Here is an 18,377-nt window from a genome sequence, read left to right on the forward strand (position 1 = left end):
GAAGAAAAGAAATAAAGTCTTTATGCTGGTTGGCATCTCTTTCTTAGTTTGGATTCCGCTAAAAGAACTTGGATGTAGGTAGTTTATGTGGGGAGAGAAACAGGAAGTCCAAGCAAGGGGATGGCGAGAATGAGACAAAGAAGGGAGAACATGGACAAAGGGCGTATTGATAAGCAGACTGCCACTGGGGACAACTGGGACCTCAATCCTGCTAGGAATTCTCTAATGAATTGTGGAAGTCATATCTCAGAATAGTTTCTCTGAGCTTATTCAGTATTATCCACCAATTTCCTTTCCTTAATGACGGAAATTGCTCCGGTAGTTAAATCCCTAACTTTCCTGCCTCACTCTGCATGAGGGGTGAGCAAGCTCCCTGATGTTGGAGAGACTCTCAGATGGGCAGGGAGATGTGGGCACTGTGGTAAGCTCTCTGCACGAACAGCTAGTGTCCGTCTGCAGCTGTGGTTGAACTCAGAGCAAGGCCAAGTGGGTCTAGTGTAGTCAATCAACCATGGCTGCTAAAATCTCTTGGGGAATTAAAAATAAAATTATATATATATGTATATATTTTTTGTTGTTGTTGTTGTTGTTGTTGTTGTTGGTTTGTTTGTTTGAATCCACTAGGCCAGGAGAGGAAATATTGAAGGGAAGGGAAAGCAAAGAGACCTTGGATCCTGATGGGTTCCTAAAAAGTGCCCTAAGCCCCTCCTCTAAGCCAATTCTCAAGGCAGAAAGTACATGCGGAGGTAAATGACAGAAGCCCCACATAGAGAGGACCAGTGTCCCCATGCTCAGGTACTGTCCAGGGTGATGGTAATTTCCCAGAATCCTCTTCGACCAGCACAGAGCAAGAGCGGGAGAGCAGGAGAAAATTCTTACATAGGTTTAGGCTGGTGGGTGTGAGGCAGTCTCAGAGAGTTCCCCGGGCCCCCCAAAAAGAGTGGTGTGGCTGGGCCTTGGGAAGACTGTGACCCAAGGAAGCCTTGTGTTTGGAGAACATCAGCAGAACCTCTGTAGGGAAGTTTCTAGAGGCCAGATGGGAACGGGGCCCTTTCAGGGGACTCTGGCATAGATAAATGACAATGACGAGGACAGGCGTGCTCCCTCTCAATGCCTGGGCCCTGTGTAGCACCCACAACCTAGACTCTGCCCTGGGGAGAGGAAGGGGATGAAAAAAATGTGAACTTTCTGAGACTGGTTTATGTGTAAAGGCTGGATGGGTGTTTTTATTTTTGTTGTAAATAAACTCATGAACCCACACTGAGGAGAATGTGTCCTTGCACATCTGAGTCTGTGACCCAGGATTTGTACACACAAAACTGAGCTCCCTTACTTCCCCTTCATGCCCAAGAAGCATATGTCCCAGGCCAGGGAGAAAGAGAGAAGCAACCTGAGTTTGGATTTCTTCTTTGTCATGTTAAGGGAGATGTATTCTTTATTTTAAAAAATTTTTTATTTGAATTGAAGTAGAATGACACAATATTATATTCATTTTAGGTAAACAGCATAGTGCTTTGACAATTATATACATTGAGGAAGAAACTTTTTTTTGGGAGAGAGAGCAAGCAAGTGGGATTGGGGGGCAGCAAGGAAGGGAGACAGAATCCCAAGCTGAGAGCGCAGAGCCTGACGTGGGGCTCGAACTCACACCGTGAGATCATGACCTGAGCCGAAGTCAAGAGTTGGATGCTTAACTCACCAAGCTTCCCAGGTGCCCTGAGGGAGATACATTCTTTGTGAGAGAACTCTCCATCCTTAGCTGACATCAGAAGCATCTGGAAGGCCTGTTAAAACACAGATGCCTGGGCCCACCCACATCAACTCTAGCTCAGTGTGTCTGAGAAGGGCCTAAGAGGGGTCTATATTCTTGGTCACTCTTGCGTTTGAAGATGACCCTGCTGGTGGTGGTTGGGCACAGAGAGGTGGCTTACAGGCATCAAGGATGCCACTCCTCCCTTGAGGTAGCCCTGTGTAAACCTGCTCTCTGTCAGTGCTTGTCATGGTGGCCTTGACACACAACCTAACCACTGGTGATGGTCTTTTCCAGTACAATCCATGCACAAGGAAAGCCAAGCCAAATGGGTTACAGCAGAGAACCAGGAGTGCGGTGGGGTTGGCCACCTCAGGCCCGGTTCCGTCAGGTGGTCTGAGGGAAGGGGGGAGGTGGGGCTGGCATGGCCTCCCATTTCTTTTCTCCCCTCTCTTAGGCTGAACATTGGGACCCGTCCAGGCTGTCACCTTATTCTCAATGCTGCGTTCAGTGTACATCAGGTCTCATCTTCAAGAGCCATGAACTTGACGCGTGTTGCTGAGCGGGCACCGCGCTGCTTGTGGGAGAGACGAAGATGGAGGGACCGGTAACAGGGGGGCCAAAAAAGCAAACAGCCATCACCATGTGTGATAACGAAGTAAAGCAGAGGACGCACCTTGGGGAACTATCTTCTCATCCTGTTTCTTGCTCTTCTCTTCACCTCAGGTTCAGATGGGAATCCGAATGGTGACCAGACATACCCCTGTTGACGACATCTTGAATCACCTGGGCCAGGTCCCCTGTTACAAGGCACAGTGTTTATTTACTAGCGGATGCCCACTGTGAATCTCTCAGTCTCTGACTTGTTCAGGCACTTTAACCTGCTACGAAACTGAACTGAAAACTCAACTTTTTTCTAGGCAAATAGCAGTCTTTTCTACACTAAAGGCGCTGTGTCCTATGAGAAAAGCCAGGGAGAGGGAGAGCTGAGGGAAGGAAAAGGTGGGCGGGCAAAAGGAACTATATTAGTTTCCGGAGCTGGTATCGCAAAGCACCGCAGACCGGGTGGTGCTTAAACGACAGACATCCATTTTCTCACAGTCTGGAGGCTGAAGTCGGAAATCGAGGTGTCGGAGACTTGGTTCTCTCTGGGGCTGTGAGGGGGACCCTGTCCCATGCCCCTCCCCCAGCTGCTGGTGGCTCGCCGGCAATCTTTGGTGTCCCTCGGTGCATCACTCTGATCTCTGCCTTCCTCTTCACATCTTCACCCTGTGTGCGCCTCTGTCCAAACCTCTCCTTGCATAAGGACATCGGTAATGGTGAATTGGGGTTCACCTTCATGACCTCATCGTACTTGATCATCTGCAAAGACCCTGTTTCCAAATAAGGTCGTATTCCCAGGTACCCATGTATAGGACTTCAACCTCTTTTGAGGGGACACAGTTCAACCCGTAATAGGAATACAGGTGAGAAAGAGAAGAGAGAGATAATGGGGGACAGGGCCTATGGGACTGTGTCCAGCCCTTCCTCCTCTAACTAGACCTGGACAGGGGCAGGGTAGCCCCTGAGGCTCTGGGAAGTGACAGAAGGGATGTCCCTCAGGGAAGTCCCATTTCTTTCTCTTTTTTTTTAAGTTTATTTATTTATTATTTCAATTTTTAATGTTTTATTTTACTTATCTTTGAGAGACAGAGCATAAGCGGGGGAAGGGCAGAGAGAGAGAGGGAGACACAGAATCCGAAGCAGGCTCCAGGCTCTGAGCTGTCAGCACAGAGTCTGACATAGGGCTTGAACCTGTGAACCGTGAGATCATGAGCTGAGCCGAAGTCAGACACTCAACCAACAGAACCACCCAGGCATCCCTATTTATTATTTTAGTAATCACCACACCCAGGGGGGGCTTGAACACATGACCCCCAGATCAAGAGTCACATGCTTTTCCGACCAAGCCAACCAGGCTGAGAGGAATAAGGTGGAGACTAAAAGGACTTTATGTTGTGTTTGGAGATCCATGGCTTGCTTGCTTTTGTTTTGAGTGGAAGACACAAAGAAGAAAATTCCAGCTGCATGAAGACAGAAGCTAAGTGCCAGCGTTGTAGACTGAAGATGCATGGCTGATATCTGGGTGCTAAAGGGGGGCTCCTTTAGCTGGTACAAGCAGCAAAGTAACACCCCCGTGAGCCAGGGGCTGGGATGGGCCAGGAAGGCCTGCTGCTCCCTCTACTTGGGGTGGCTCTGTCCACGGGGGGATGTACATGGGAATTTTATTTCCTTCTGGGCAGACTGAAAGTATCACCCCATGATTATGGGCTGTGTGGAACCTTTTAGGGCTGATCCATATCCCAGAGTCTCAGAGGACACACAGACCTCACTTGAGTTGAATCAGAATAGCTATAGCATCGTCCCTATATTCATTCGACAAATATTTATTAAGTGCTTACGCTCTGCCAGATACAGTCTCTGGGGAAACAGCAGTGAACAAACTGATAGAACAGCTCTCCTTGTGGAGCCCACCTCTTATGGAGGTGGGATGGGGGCATAGACAACAAAGAGCCAAGTGTCTTACTTACCAATTGTTGGGAAGAGCTCCAGAGACTCTCAAAGAAAGCGAGGCAAGAGGACAGAGAACACCATGGGTAAGATGGAGGGCTTCCGCTGTGAAACGGTGGGGAAAAAACACAAAAGCGAGTAAATGAGCCTTATGGCTGGTTTCTGGGGAAAAAGCAGTCAAGCAAAGGACGGGCCAGGTAAAGGCCCCGAGGAGGCATGATGTGGCTGACGAGTTTGAAACCAATGTTGCCGGAGAGGGTAGGGGAGGGTGTTCTGCCCTGAGGCTGGAGACTGCGCCTACCTTGTTCTCTGAAAGTCCCCTGGAATCATCCTCGTGAGCCTCAAAATGTACCAGAAATTCTAAATTACATCTTGCAGAGTGCCTGTGTCTTGAACCTGAAAGCCATACGACTCTCACCCCAGCCTACCCTGATGTGGGATTCGGAAAGCACGGTCCAATCCAGCAATCCCTAACTGCTGTCCATCGGGACACTGTGCTAGCCTATTAGGAACAATCACATATAACCCACCATGTCACCTCTGACTCTGAAAGGCTTCAGGGGAAACACACACACACACACACACACACACACTCACGCACACTCACACACGCTCTAGAAGAAGCAACAGAATCAAAAGGAAAAGCATTTTTTTTTCCATGAGATGTTTAAGCTCACATTCCAAGATCAAAATCAAAACAGAAACAACGAGCAATTCATTTCAGGAATTCCCCAGTGGCGTTCCTCCCCCCACTCCACTCCTGATTACTGGGAAGGCTGGGCCGTTCTGCAGTCATCAGAAGAAATGCGGAGTTAGTCACCCTTGATCAGCTATTCGGGCCAGAAGCTCAGGAGCTCTGAGCATGCTGGCGTCCATTCTGTCTCCCATCTACGTCTCGCGCTCCGTGACCTTGGATCTCATGGCTTCAGACATCATCCCTGTGAAGTTTTACCACCTGCAAGCCAGACCTCTCCCTTCACCTCCAGCTATCGCATGTCCCACTGCCTACTCTCCATGTCCCCTTGACTGTCTAGAAGACATCTCAAACTTCACATGGCCCAAGGAGCCACTGCCATTCATCCCCTTCTACCAACTCCTGGTCTCCCACATCTCGGCCGATGGCAACTCTACTCTTCCAACTACCAGACTTGAAAGCTTGAAAATCATCCTTGACTCCTTTCTTTCTCTGACACTGGGTATCAGTTCATCAGCACCTGCTGTAGGTTCTTCCTGAAAATATACCCAGAAGCCGGGGCACCTGGGTGGCCCAGTTGGTTGAGCATCTGACTCGATTTCAAATCACGTCATGATCTCTTGATTTGCAGGATCAAGCCCCGGGTCAGGCTCTGTGCTGACAGTTCAGAGCCTGCTTGGGATTCTCTCTGTCTCTGTCTCTCTCTCTCTGCCCCTCTCCCACTCTCTCTCTCTCTCTGTCTCTCTGCCCCTCCCCCCTCTCTCCCCCTCTCTCTGCCCCTCTCCCACTCTCCCTCCCTCTCTCTCTCTCAAAATAAACAAATAAATAAACATTAAAAAAATATGTCCAGTAGTTGCCTACTCCACACCTCCTCCACTGATGCCACTTTGGTCCACACCCTCATCGTTTCTCGCTGCAATAATGTTAGCCTGACTTGACTCCCTGCTTCTGCCCTTTGCTCCCCCAGTCTGATGCCAACACAGCAGCCAGAGTGATCCCATTTAAATCTGAGTCAATTGTGTCTGTCCTCCGCTCACAACCCTCCAAGGGCTCACATCTTACTCAGAGGAAAGAAGAGAAGCCAAAATTCCTACGATGCACTCCGATGTCCCGTAGGATCCCCCCTCACCTCCTGCCCCCACCTTACCTCTTTCGTCCTGTTTTCCATCCCACTCTGCCCTCCTCATTCTGCTCCTGCCACACTGGTTCTCTCTGCTCCTCCAAAGGCCTGGCACGTGCTTGCCACAGGACCTTCACTTTTGCTATGCCCCCTGCCCCAAATGCTCATCCTCACATCACTGCCTGCCCCTCCTTCTCACACAGATGCTAGCTCTTCTGTGAAGCCTCCCCTCACCACTCAGTGTCCCCTGTCAGTCCCCAGCTCATGCTCTCCAGCCCCTTTCCCTGCTTTACTTTTCTCCTTCACCCGTATCACCCCTGACCCACTGCCTTTCTGAATTAATTCTCTGTCTGCCTCTCCCACTAGAAGGTAAACTCCATGAGGCACAAATTTTGGTGCTTTATTCATTGCTGGACTCCCAGTCCCGGAATAGTTTTGGCACATAGTAGGTGCGCGTCAACATCTGTTGGTTGGATGAAGGAGGTTTTACAACTGAAGGAACACTCCTCACCGGATGCCCCTGCTTAGTGGCCAGTGCCTTCAGATGCTTTGGTGGCAGGAGGGGCATACAGGAGCGTCTCCCCCCCCCAGCTTCCGTCATTTTCAGAGGGACAAGGACAGTGGTCCTCAGCAAGGAGGGAGAGTCCAGCCTAACTTCACACATCGCCTGTGGGAGGCTGAGGGTACAAATAGACAGCTGTTTGCATCTATGCCACAGGCACAGGCTTTCTGAAACCAGGAGGGAGTACTATTTCCTTCCCCTGTGGGTGGGGGAAAGAAGTCTTCCTATGAACTATGAACGAGATTCAGATCTGAACTTCTGGGATGTTCCTGTTTGGGTTTGGTCCTAGCAGTGACGGTTTATATTTTGCCCTGGAGCTGTGCGCTGCGGGACTGTGCAAAGCCCCGGGAACAGTGAGGGCATTAGGACCAGGAGCGAGGCTTGGCTTGGCTGGGGCTGCGTCTGGCAGAGGGCTCTCAGCTGAGCGCAGAGCTATGTGTGAAAGGAAATCAGGCGCTGCCTGCCGGCTTCACATCTGTTGATCTGACCTGACTTGAAGCGTCCAAAGGAGGACCACTGTCAGCGCTGCTGGACTGAGGACCCACCAGCTGCCTCTCCAGACATCGCCTAGCAACCTGACCATTCATGCAAGGGGGGAGACGAAACACGTGGGACTAAACACCTGAGCAGAATGGAATAATTTTTTTTTTCCTTAGGAGAAAAAGGGGGTAAAAGGGGCCAAACAATTCAATTTGAAGTCCCTGTGAATGGGCTCTCAGAAGGCAATACAGAAATCCACTCAGAGAGGTCCCGTGGCTTTCTGATTATAAGTGGAAGTCAGTCTTACACATGCTGTTGGCAAATGTCAGATGGGAAAAAAAGGAGCAGGTTAAGTGACCAGCAAAAAACTTCCAGGTGGAACTAGGAAGCCAGGTTCTCCTGCAAGCCCGAAGGAACCTGGAGCAGGAGGAGGACGCGAACGTGAATATGACCTGTTGCATATGGCAAGTTCCAGCAACATGCTCCTAAGGAAGCGATGCAGGCATGGGCCGTGCAGACTGCAATTCCTGCTGCTCTTACTGATGCTGGGATGCGTGCTGCTGATGGTGGCCATGCTGCACCCTCCCCCGCACGCCCCGCACCACGCGGTCACAGTCCTGGCCACCCAACACAGCCCAGGTGCTGGGTATCGCCTGGACTTCGGGGAATCCCAGGAATGGGTGCTGGAGGCCGAGGATGAGGGCCAAGAGTACAGCCCCCTGGAGGGCCTGCCCCCCTTTATCTCACTGCGGGAGGATCAGCTCCTGGTGGCCGTGGCCTCACCCAGGGCCAGAAGGAACAAGACCCAGGGCAGGAAAGGTGGCAGCTACCGGCTCATCAGACAGCCGAGCAGAAGGCAGGATGAGGAGGCCCCAGAGAGGGACTGGGGGGCCGAGGAGGAAGATGGGGAGGTATCTGAAGATGAGCTGACCCCACTCAGCCTGGAGGAGGCGCTCAGTGCCCGCATCCCCCTGCAGAGGGCGCTGCCCGAGGTACGGCATCCACTGTAAGTAAGGCCCTGGCTTCCCCTTCCCCCAGGTACTGAGGCATCATCAACAGACCCAGGAATGCCAACTTTCTGCCACCGGCTGTCCTTAGGGCAGCAGTTCCCAAGGTTTGGTCCCTGGACCAGCCGCAGCAGCATAACCTGGGGACTTGTTAGAAACGCAGAGTCTCAGACCGCATCCCAGACCCACTGAATGAGAAACTCTGATTTAACCAGCCCTGCAGGTGAGGAAAAGGGGAGCTCTTACTGGTTCTTCCCTTCCCCATCCTGGTTCTAGTCCTTCTGTCTCAGGACTATCAGGTCAAACAGCTTTATCCATATACCACACAGGAGCTTGGGGCAGATGTTCTCCAACCCACCTTCCAGTTCTAACACCCCGCCTCCAGGACGTTTTGATATTATGATTGTTGTTAGGGTTTGCTTTCGTTTCGGGTCAAAGTAACAATCGCAGCTAACATTTACGTGACTCTTCCATGTGCCTGATTTTAATCTAAGAGCTGTTCGTCTATCAGTCCTTACAAGATGAGTGCTATTATTACCATCAGGCTTATTTTACAGGTATGAAAACAAGGCACAGAGAGGCTGAGTAACTTGCCCACCGTCACACAGCTAGCAGGTGCCAAGGCAGGGATTTGAATCCAGGAAGGAAGAAGCTCCAGTGTGCCTGAACTGCCACCCCATTAGACTTAAGGGGACAGTACCAGTGCGCAGGAGCTAGAATGCGGTGGTGCTGCAGCCTGACCTGGCGGGGTAGCCCCACCCCCGGAAGCCAAGCTGGAGAGTGCATCCAGGCTATACCCAGGAGATGCTGAGCTCCCCTTGTGCATCCCCTGTCCTCCCCCTCCCTTACTGTGGCTGGCTGCAGAGGAGGGCCCCAGTCGGGCATCCGTGGCCGGTGCGACTGGTTAGCTCTGGGAAAACCCTTCCCTGTAAGCCACTGCTCTTCCTAGAGCCCAGAGTACTTCTCACGAAGCAAACCCACGTTCAGACCTTCCGAGTGAGTGGATCCATCTAGAGCCGCGGTCAAGAGCAAGACAGTGTACTCCTCTGATCCCTGGTGGGGTTCCTGTCGGTCTGGCCGCTTGGCAGTCACCCTCGGGGTCAAAGCCAAACGGTCGCTGACGTATTGGTTTGATCGATGCCGGGGTCCCTGCCACGCACACAGGAAGCGAGTGATTGCCAAATGAGTGAACGTACTGTTCTCAAAGTCTTTGGATACATCTTTCTCTTTGGCCTAAGACAAAAATGAGTATCTTCATTTTGCTGATAAGAAGCATTGCCTCAAGCAAGAGGGTCTCTGGCCACCCAGAGGCGTGTATGTGTGTCTCTGCATTATGCAAGTGCGTTGTGACTATGAAGTTCTGTGGGTACGTTGCATATAGTTGCGCGTGAGTGTGTCGTACACGCACTGTATCGTGTGTGGCGAATGGATGCTACGTACGTGTGCTGCGTGTAGTACGTGCGCGTAGTGGATTACGTGGTGCCCGCGTGCCTAGTACCCGCGTGCGTTGCGGTGTGAGTTGTGCACGTGTAATCACACGTGCACGTGTGTGTGGATGTGTCCGTGTCCTTATGCGCGTGTGCACATTGATAGGTGCAGTGGCGTGTGTGGTACACGCGTGATTGCGTATGTTTCGCCCTGGTGTGACGCGCGCACGTGTGTTGTGATTTGGCTTTTGTTGTGTATGCGTTTTTGCGGGACGTGTGTGCATGTATGTTGTGTTGTGCCCGGGCTACGTGTGTTTGATGTGCCTGTGTGAGTGTGCGACTCGCATGTGTGGTATAAACGCCTTGTTAGAGTTGTACACGGGTAGGTGTGCTGTGTGTGCTATTCGTGCAGTGCGAAGCGCACAGGCGTTGTGTGTGCGTGTGGTGCACGTAGGTTAGAAAGGCGTTGGGCGAGTTGTACGTGTGTGTGTGCAAGTGTGTTGTGTGTGTTATGCTTCTGGTGTGAAGTGCCTGGTAGGTGTTGCGCGCCTGCGCTGTGAGTGTGGGCACATTTTGTGTCACGTGTGCGACGTGCACTGACATCGCGTGCGCACCACTTCAGTGGTCACTGCTTCAAGCCAGGGTGACCACCTCGGCTCAGTTTGTCTCGGTCTCCCCGGACTGGGACGCCTCCCGGTCCCTGGCAAACCTGGACGGTTGGTCTCCCCGCCCCATACTTCCCTCCCCTTGCCCCGGTTCTAACGACAGCCATCGGCTCTGTCTAGAGGTGTGTGGCGCCCTCTGCTGGTCGCAGCTGCTCCCTGCAGCCTGTGCGGTCTGGGCCTTGGCCCCCAGCCTCTCCTCTACCCTCTGCAGTTCAGGTGCTGGGTGTCTCTTCTGGCCCCTCTCAGGACATACAAGGGATCCTCTGCAAACTGAGGCAACAAGCCCCCACTGTCCCTCCAGGGTGACAGGACTCTCCTACTGTCAGCGCTTTAAAACCAGGCCAAAATTCAGCTTATGAAAGAACGGCCGTATATTAAGCACCTACTCTGTGCGAGTCCTGCTCTGCTTTCCCACCAGGGTTGGGAGAACTCTGGAGACCCCAGTCTCTCTGCCTTCTGCTGGAGTGTGCCAAGCACCACCCACCCCAGGGCTTTGCACAAGCCTGTCCCAACTTGGGCTAGTCCCGCGCGCCCTTCGTGCACCGAAACCTCTAGACCAGCCCTGGCCTTTGCTCATCACCCCCATCCAGGCCACAGGCTTTTTTCTGAGTACCTCCGGGGTCACTGCTGGAGGTCATTTTGAAAAGGGGCATGCCAGGAAGTTAGTAATAATGTAGGACCAAGACAGAGAAAAAAGTCAGTGTAAAAGGTCAAAAGGCAAACTCTGGAAAGAAAGGTAAAATTACGGTGAACTTTTATCTGAGCACTTACTATGTGCTAGGAACCCTGCTAAGTGGTTTTAATTCACTTAATCTTCCTAATGAACCCATAAGCTGGATACCATTAATATTTCCATTTTACAGATGTGTAAACTGAGAAACAGAAAGGTGAAGGGACTGGGGCCAGGTTATCTGACCAGGTGTGTCTGACACCAAAGTCATGTTCTTTCTGTTTGTTTGTTTTGTTGTGTTATTCTTAAGTTAGATAACATACAGTGTGATACAGTGTGGCCTTGGCTTTAGGAGTAGAATCCAACGATTCATCATTTACATACAACACCCAGTGCTCATTACAAGTGCCCTTCTTAATGCCCATCACCCATTTTCCCCACCCTCCCACTCTGTCAACCCTCTGTTCTTTGTATTAAAATTTTTTTAATGTTTATTTATACTTGAGGGAGGGAGAGAGACAAAGTGTGAATGGGGGTGGGTGGTCAGAGAGAGAGGGAGACAGAATCTGAAACGGGCTCCGGGCTCCGAGCTGTCAGCACAGAGCCCTATGCGGGGCTCAAACTCACAAGCCATGAGATCATGACCTGAGCCAAAGTCGGACGCTTAACTGACTGAGCCACACAGGTGCCCTGTTCTCTGTATTTCGGAGTCTCTTATGGCTTGCCTCCTTCTCTGTTTTTATCTTATTTTTCCTTTCCTTCCTCTATGATCATCTGCTAAGTTTCTCAAATTCCACATCTGAGTGAAATCATATGATATCTGTCTTTCTCTGGCTGCAAAGCCATGTTCTTAACCACCACGTTGTACTTTCTGAGCAAGTCACTTAGGCTAGAAGAATTTCAAGTTTTTCCACCTATAAATTAGGGAGAGCTCACACTGGTCCTCAGGGAGACACGGAGGAGGATGTCTGTCACAGCATCCTTGGTGGCACTGAAGAGTTGGAAACCACCTGGACACGTCATGAGTGGGCACCAGGGAAGCTGGGCACAGCCCAGAGACACGGCGGGACGTAGAAGCAACAGACTCAGTGCACAATACCCGGTGGAGGGAGACCTTCAAGTACCATGCTGACACAAGTAAGGCGCAGAAAAGGGGTCCATAGCACGACATCACTGGGGAAATGTGAACTCCATGCGTGCTGACCAATGCATTCTTTACAAGAACAGAGGAAGCTCCGGGGAGTGGCTGTGTTGTGTGGAGGGCTGGGTCCTGGGGCAGGCGCGGGAATAGCAAATGAATATATAGAGGAAGTAAAGAGAGGGGCCCACATGGGAGCCCCAGACTGAAGACTAGGACTGACTCGGCGCCTCAAAGCTGCTCTCACAGAGGGGGTCGGGGAGGAGCAGGCCTTGCCCTTCAGCCTCCTGTGGCACAACAGCTTTCAAGGCTCTTCCGAGCCCAGCTCTCCTTGATCATCCTGGGGCCTAGCGTAGGGCAACGACTGTCCGCATCAAAGAGGCTCCTGACGGAGAAAGCGCTCTTGTAATCTGGTCTAGGCAGTGGCTCTCAAACCTGAGTTCACATGGGACCACCGAGAGGGCTTGCTATAATGCAGCTTCCTGGCCTCCTCTCCTATAGTACCTGACTCAAGGGTCAAGGGTGGGGCCCAAGAATTTGGTTTCAACAAGTTTCCTGGGAGACGTTCATGCTGCTGATGTGTGGGCACTCTTTGTATCTAACAGGTTGGACAGAGCCACGCTTCTCAGACTTTCAAGTGTATGCAAACCCCTCATTAAAATGCAGTCTAATGTAGTAGGCTAGGGGTTCCACCCAAGATGCTACACTTCTATCAAGCTCCCAGTTGGTACCGGTGTTGTTGGTCCACAGGCCACGTTTTTGAGCAGCAAGGGGCTTTATCGCTGGTTTGCCAAGTATGTACTTGTGGATTCCCCCACATTGCTTGTTAAAAATGTAGATTTTCAGACCACTTTTCTAGAGACTCCCCATAGTTCTGATTTGGAATGCAGTGATCTGAATTTTAAAAAGCTGATGTTAGTTTGGGGAACCACTGATACAGACAATGAGCAGAGAGGTAGTAGAGCTCTGGAAGATTCCACAGAGAAGGGAGTCGCGGGATTGGAAAATAGAAAAGAGAAGTAGTGAGCCACACAGTCCCCTTCATGACCTGGAGTTTTATACTTAAATATAAATGTCAGCTCGGCTATTGCTGGCTCTGTGCTACCTACCTACTCGCATCAGTTTATAACTTGGGTTCATATTTTGGCCCGTGTTAGCCTGGTTTATATACCGGCAACTGTGACTAACTCACATGCCCAAAGAACAGGAAACCTGGGGCCGAAACCCGGCCTCATCTCTTACTGTGTGACCTTGTATAATCACTCAGCCTCTCTAAGCCTCAGTTTCCTCAACTGTAAAATGTAGATAAAATAACACCCTTGCGTGGGGTTGTAGGTTAAATGAGATAAAGTGTTGATGATCTCCCAGCCCCCCCCTCCCCGGAATTCAAATCCAAACGGAAGTTGTCCTTATCATATTCTGGGGTACAGGGTCTAGGAGTGAATTGAAAGATGGAGAAAAGCCAGAGCAGGCAGCTGTGGACATCGCGTCATTGTCCTTTCTCTGATCAAAGAGTTATTTTCTACCCCGTGGGCTGCTAAATCATCACTCACTTGGTGGCACACTGGAAGCCCCTGGTAAGTGTTACAAACGACCCATACTGGGGTCCCACTACCAGGGATTCTTATTTAGTTGGTCTGGGGAGGGGCCTGGGCCTCCCCAGGTAGTTCTGATGCGCAGCCGGGGCTGAGAAGCAACGCTGTGGGGCACCAGGTGGGCAATGGCATTTCACAGGCAGTGGGAAGACATAGGAAGGGGTATCCTCCGCTTCGTTCCCTCCCTCCCGCCCAGAGGCCGCTTTGGCAGCAGCTCTATATTGTCAAGGAGAAGGTGGTGGTGCAGTCTACCTTCTGGTCAGGTCAGTCGAGTTCCAGGCAGGCAGGGAGCCACTCCAGCATGTCTCCCCACCCCTATGTTGGCCCTGACACCTGGGCTACAAAAGTGAGAGAAGACGGCTGGCAGGGCACCAATAAATCGGAGTGAGTAGGTGCGGCCCTGCGGTGGGGGCTTGCAGGGGAGAGCAGGAAGGAGCAGCCTGGGGCAAACACCTGGTGCTGGAACTCAGCTTATCTACCCTCCCACTCAGGAAAGGAGGGAAGACAACCCAGTGTGGTGAGTAGGCGTGCTTGTTCTGGCGCCCGGCCAGCCAGGTCACAAGGGGAACTCACAAGTACCAAGCTTTCAGCCCTCAAGCCCAGTGTAGCCAGGGCTGGGAGCCGTGCGTCCCCAGATCTCCACCCATCCTCAGTGTCTGTGGTGTAGACAAGGCTGAGTATAACCCTTTGAGATCACGGGGCGCCTGGGTGGCTCAGTCAGTTGAGCGTCCGACTTCGGCTTAGGTCATGGCCTCACGGTTTGAGATTCATGAGTTCAAGCCCCGGTCGGGCTCTGTGCTGACAGCTTGGGAACCTGGAGCCTGCTTCAAATTCTGTGTCTCCCTCTCTCTCTGCCCCTCCCGTGCTCACACTCTGTCTCCCTCTCTCTCAAAAATAAATAAACATAAAAAAAAAATGTAACCCCTTGAGATCAAATGTGCCCATGGTAGCCAATGCAGTAGAGTCTTGCTTTGTGCTTCGGGTTAGGCTTGGGGATTAGATCAGAGGTGGTCAACCTGCATCTTATCTTGTTTAATTCTTAAGGAAACTGCTATTTCCGCTGAAAGTATGGCCCTCAGACCTGCAGCATCAAAAATGCAGACTTTCAAGCCCCACTCAGACCTACTAGATGAAAATCTCTATTTTTAACAAGATCTCTAGCTGATTTATATTCATGTCAGAGCTTGAGAAATGCTGATGAGGCCAATGGTTCACAGCCCTGCCTGCACATTGGAATCAGCTGCAGAATTTTATAAATCATCACACCCAGGCTCCACCCCAGACCAACCAATTAGATACAATTCGAGGGGACTCTCCTAAGTGATTCTAATGTGCAGCCAGGCTGAGAACTCCTGCCAAGGCCCTTTTAGGTGAAAAGGAGCAGAAACACTGGTGTTACTGCAGGTGGTGGGGTTCCTGTAGTTTGCACAGGAAGTGAGGAACATGGACAGTCCAGGGAGGACTGCAGGGGGTATAGGAGGAGGACAGGAAAGACACTCACGAGCCATGGTACTTCTAGGGCTCAGCCTTCCTGATGTCCTCCAGCAGCTGGCGTCCCTGGAGCCTGCTCATATCGCCCTCATGGCCACTTACTTGCTGGTGTCTCGTCACTAACAACCATTGTCCTCTACTCAAGCTCTGGTCTGGAGGCCCAGCAGCATCGGGATCACCTGAGATGCAGAACCTCAGGCCCCACCCAGACCTCCTAGATCCAAATCTGCATTTATGGAGATGCCCCGGTGGTACAGGTACAGGTTAACGTGTGAGAGGCACTGGGTTACCTCTTGGCTTCTGCTGCCTCACCTTTGACTTACTGCCTGTCCTATGACCTGCTACCAACTGCTGATCCTCTCTGTATGTCTGAATATCAAACTCCTTGAGACAGAGGATCTGGAAGTTTCACTTGGCCATTATTTGGGGGAGGCTATGCCTGTTAGGGGAAACTACTGTGCCAGGATGCTTCATAGGCTCTGGTCAGTGTTCAGACCAGCGACTACCTGTCAGTGCCCACTTTTAGTCCAGGGCTGAGGAGCCAGAATCAGAGCAAAGCTAAGGATGCCTGGAGCCCCTAGAAGGAGGCTGTGAGGCTTCTGAGGACCCTACAAAGAGACTGTGTGCCCCTTGTATGACTTCTCTCTAACTCTGGGGAATGATAGGCGGGCAGCATTAGCCTTACCCACAGGCTCCAGCCTGAACATACTTCCCTCTCATTCATAGGAACACTGTCCATCCCTCACAGGATCATCCCCAGGCCGTGTCCCAGCCCTTGTGTCTCCAGGCATGGCCTGGAAATTGGTGTTCCCAAGATGAGCCCCATTAACTACAGACAAAATGTACTAAACATTGGGATTTTCACAGATTGTGGAGAACTGAGTCTACGGTTATTACCCTCCCATTTATATAGACAACCAGTCTATATACTCCTTGTGAGCAAGAACAGTGTCTACCTTCATTCACTGAACAAATAATTATTTAGCAACTATCAAAGGTGAGAAGGTGAGCAGGACCCCGCCCCAAACCCAAGGAGCTTGGGGTGAGTTGAGGGATACAGATAAGCAACCAGGTTGTTACATCGCTGGGCTCAGGGCAGCGATATGGAAACTCGTCTGCGTGGGGGACTTCTGCTGATTTGGTAGAAGCTGGAGGTCAGTAACCCCAAGACAGAAAACCCAGCAGAAAGCTTTCTACCCTGGCCAGGTGAGGAAAGGGTGGGGGCGGTGTTTGTGCCACAGCCAGGCCATCTGGCGCAAAGCTGTGACTCATCCTCTCCAGAATCATCATCCAAATGCATTTTCTGAGTTCACAGGGGACCCTGGAGCTGCATGCAGAGAGGGCATGCATCTGTGTATAAAGCCAGACCCGGACTCCCCTGATCTTGGAGTGTGAAGATGTGAAACTAACTTGTATTCAGCAGCTCTCTAGAGCCAGGACGATCCCTTTAATCCAAGAAGTTCCCCTGGGCTATCGAAAAGTAACAGCATCCTTGTGTTGACTAATTAGGGGATGTAAATAGCAGAACCAGGATTCAAAGCCGAGTTGATTGGATTCCAAAGCCCTTGGTCTTTCCTTCCCCACTGCTGCCACTCAGAAGATGGACACATGAGGTCAGGTGAGCTTTTCATGTATACGAACTGAGATAGTAAAATATCCACCAGATATATGGTTGAAGAACAAAGAACGTAACCCTATTAGCTAATAAGAAGAATGTGCATTTCTTCCTTTTCACAACTACCTGTCACATTTGGATACTGCTCTGCAATGTCCGAAAGCTGTTTCTATGCGCCGCCCCACTGATTCCCCCCAACAGAGCCATGGCACAGATAGAGCAGGAAGAATGTGCATCCCCACTCGACAGAAAGGATGCGAGACGTGGGCAGGTGAAGTGACTTGCCCGGGGCCACTTGCATGGACCATTTACCTTTTGCTCACTTGTTTGTTTACCTACCTACCTTCATCCCTCAAAGGATTTAAAAATACATCATAAAATAGAAAATCGCTATTAATATGTTGTTAATCAAGATAAGGGGAAATATACTTTGGAACACCTTCCTTCAGTTACTGGTATACACCAAGCTCCTTTTTACCTCTAGGCCTTAGCAGACGCTATGACACCTGTCAGGAACACTGTTCCCCACCCACACACCTTCCTTCAACTGCCTCCTACCCACCCTTCAGGTCTTGCCTGTCATCTCACTGCTGCCCCACTCCCTGAGGATCTCCTTGGAGCACTTGCTACAGTGGTTAAATAATTATTTGGTCATCCGCTTAATAGGATGTAAGCTCCATGACACCAGAGACTATCTTAGCTTGGGTTCCTCCAAAGCAAACCCTGAGACAAGCATTTGTTTTGCAGATGATGTCAGGGAGCACCGGTAGGGGACTGGCAATGTGGAGCAGAAAATAGGACAGCAACGAAAGGTGTGTTTTCAAGGCAGTTACCTTGGTGGTTAACTAGAGCTAGAGCTCGGCCTGCGGGGGAATCTGGGAGAGGCTGTGGCACACGCAGCTCCATGTGTTAGACCTCCTTAGGGTCAGGGGTTGCTGGGTATTAATATGCCAACTCTTTCTCATCGCTGGCTGAGGACAGCTGTCAGGGGCGGGTGGGAGGTTAATTCTCCAGCTCTTCAGGCCTGCTTGAGGAGAGCATCTCCAGCAGTCAGAGAAAGCCCTCACACGATTGGAAGGCAGGCTGTTGTGTACTATATTGATAGGGCCGAAGGGGATATGGCTGGGCCATCACAATTCTGCTTCAACGATCTTATCTATTTTAGTCCTCATGCGTATAAGCTTGTCAGTAAATATCTGTTAAACCACCAGTTGGACGATGGAAGGTCAGGATCAAAGAGAAAATTAAAATGAAGACAGACAATCCGTAGAACCGTCTCGGTGACTAAATATCCTATTTCCTTACTCTGAGCTTCCTGGCAGCCAAACTGAGAAAGGAAACACCTTAGATATATCATGATCCTTATTGCTCATGAGGAGAAAACATACCAAGTCCTCAGAGGAAGAAAAGTGCCTTTTCCCGACACTTCTGCCTGAAAGGAATTTGCCTTCAAAGCTGCGTAGAGGGAATAGTCAGTGATAGAGGACACGACAGCCTCAACAGTTTCCCTCTGTAATGCAAAGCAGGTTTCATAAACCTGATGAAAGCTGAGAGAGTGATGCCAAGCATGACTCCACATAAGCACATTTCTAAGGCAGCCAAGACAGTGCTTT

At 50.9% G+C, this 18,377-nt stretch overlaps 1 protein-coding gene and 1 long non-coding RNA gene across 4 annotated transcripts in view; one reads left to right on the forward strand and one right to left on the reverse strand.

Moving 5' to 3' along the window:
* Positions 1–18,377, reverse strand: part of LOC122198916 — a 100,559-nt gene that overhangs the window by 16,645 nt on the left and 65,537 nt on the right. The gene's annotated exons all lie outside the window — the stretch shown is intronic.
* The window catches only part of GALNT15 (polypeptide N-acetylgalactosaminyltransferase 15), a 46,280-nt gene continuing 34,775 nt past the window's right edge, over positions 6,873–18,377 (forward strand). Inside the window, exon 1 of one of the 3 annotated variants that reach the window (XM_042903810.1) lies at positions 6,873–8,162. In XM_042903810.1, the coding sequence (XP_042759744.1) occupies positions 7,618–8,162 (545 nt within the window). In that variant the 5' untranslated portion in view covers positions 6,873–7,617. The remainder of the gene's footprint in view (positions 8,163–18,377) is intronic. The other 2 variants (XM_042903808.1, XM_042903812.1) reach the window with 2 other exon arrangements.

Source organism: Panthera leo, chromosome C2 (genome assembly GCF_018350215.1).
Source record: "Panthera leo isolate Ple1 chromosome C2, P.leo_Ple1_pat1.1, whole genome shotgun sequence".
NCBI classification, from domain to species: domain Eukaryota; kingdom Metazoa; phylum Chordata; class Mammalia; order Carnivora; family Felidae; genus Panthera; species Panthera leo.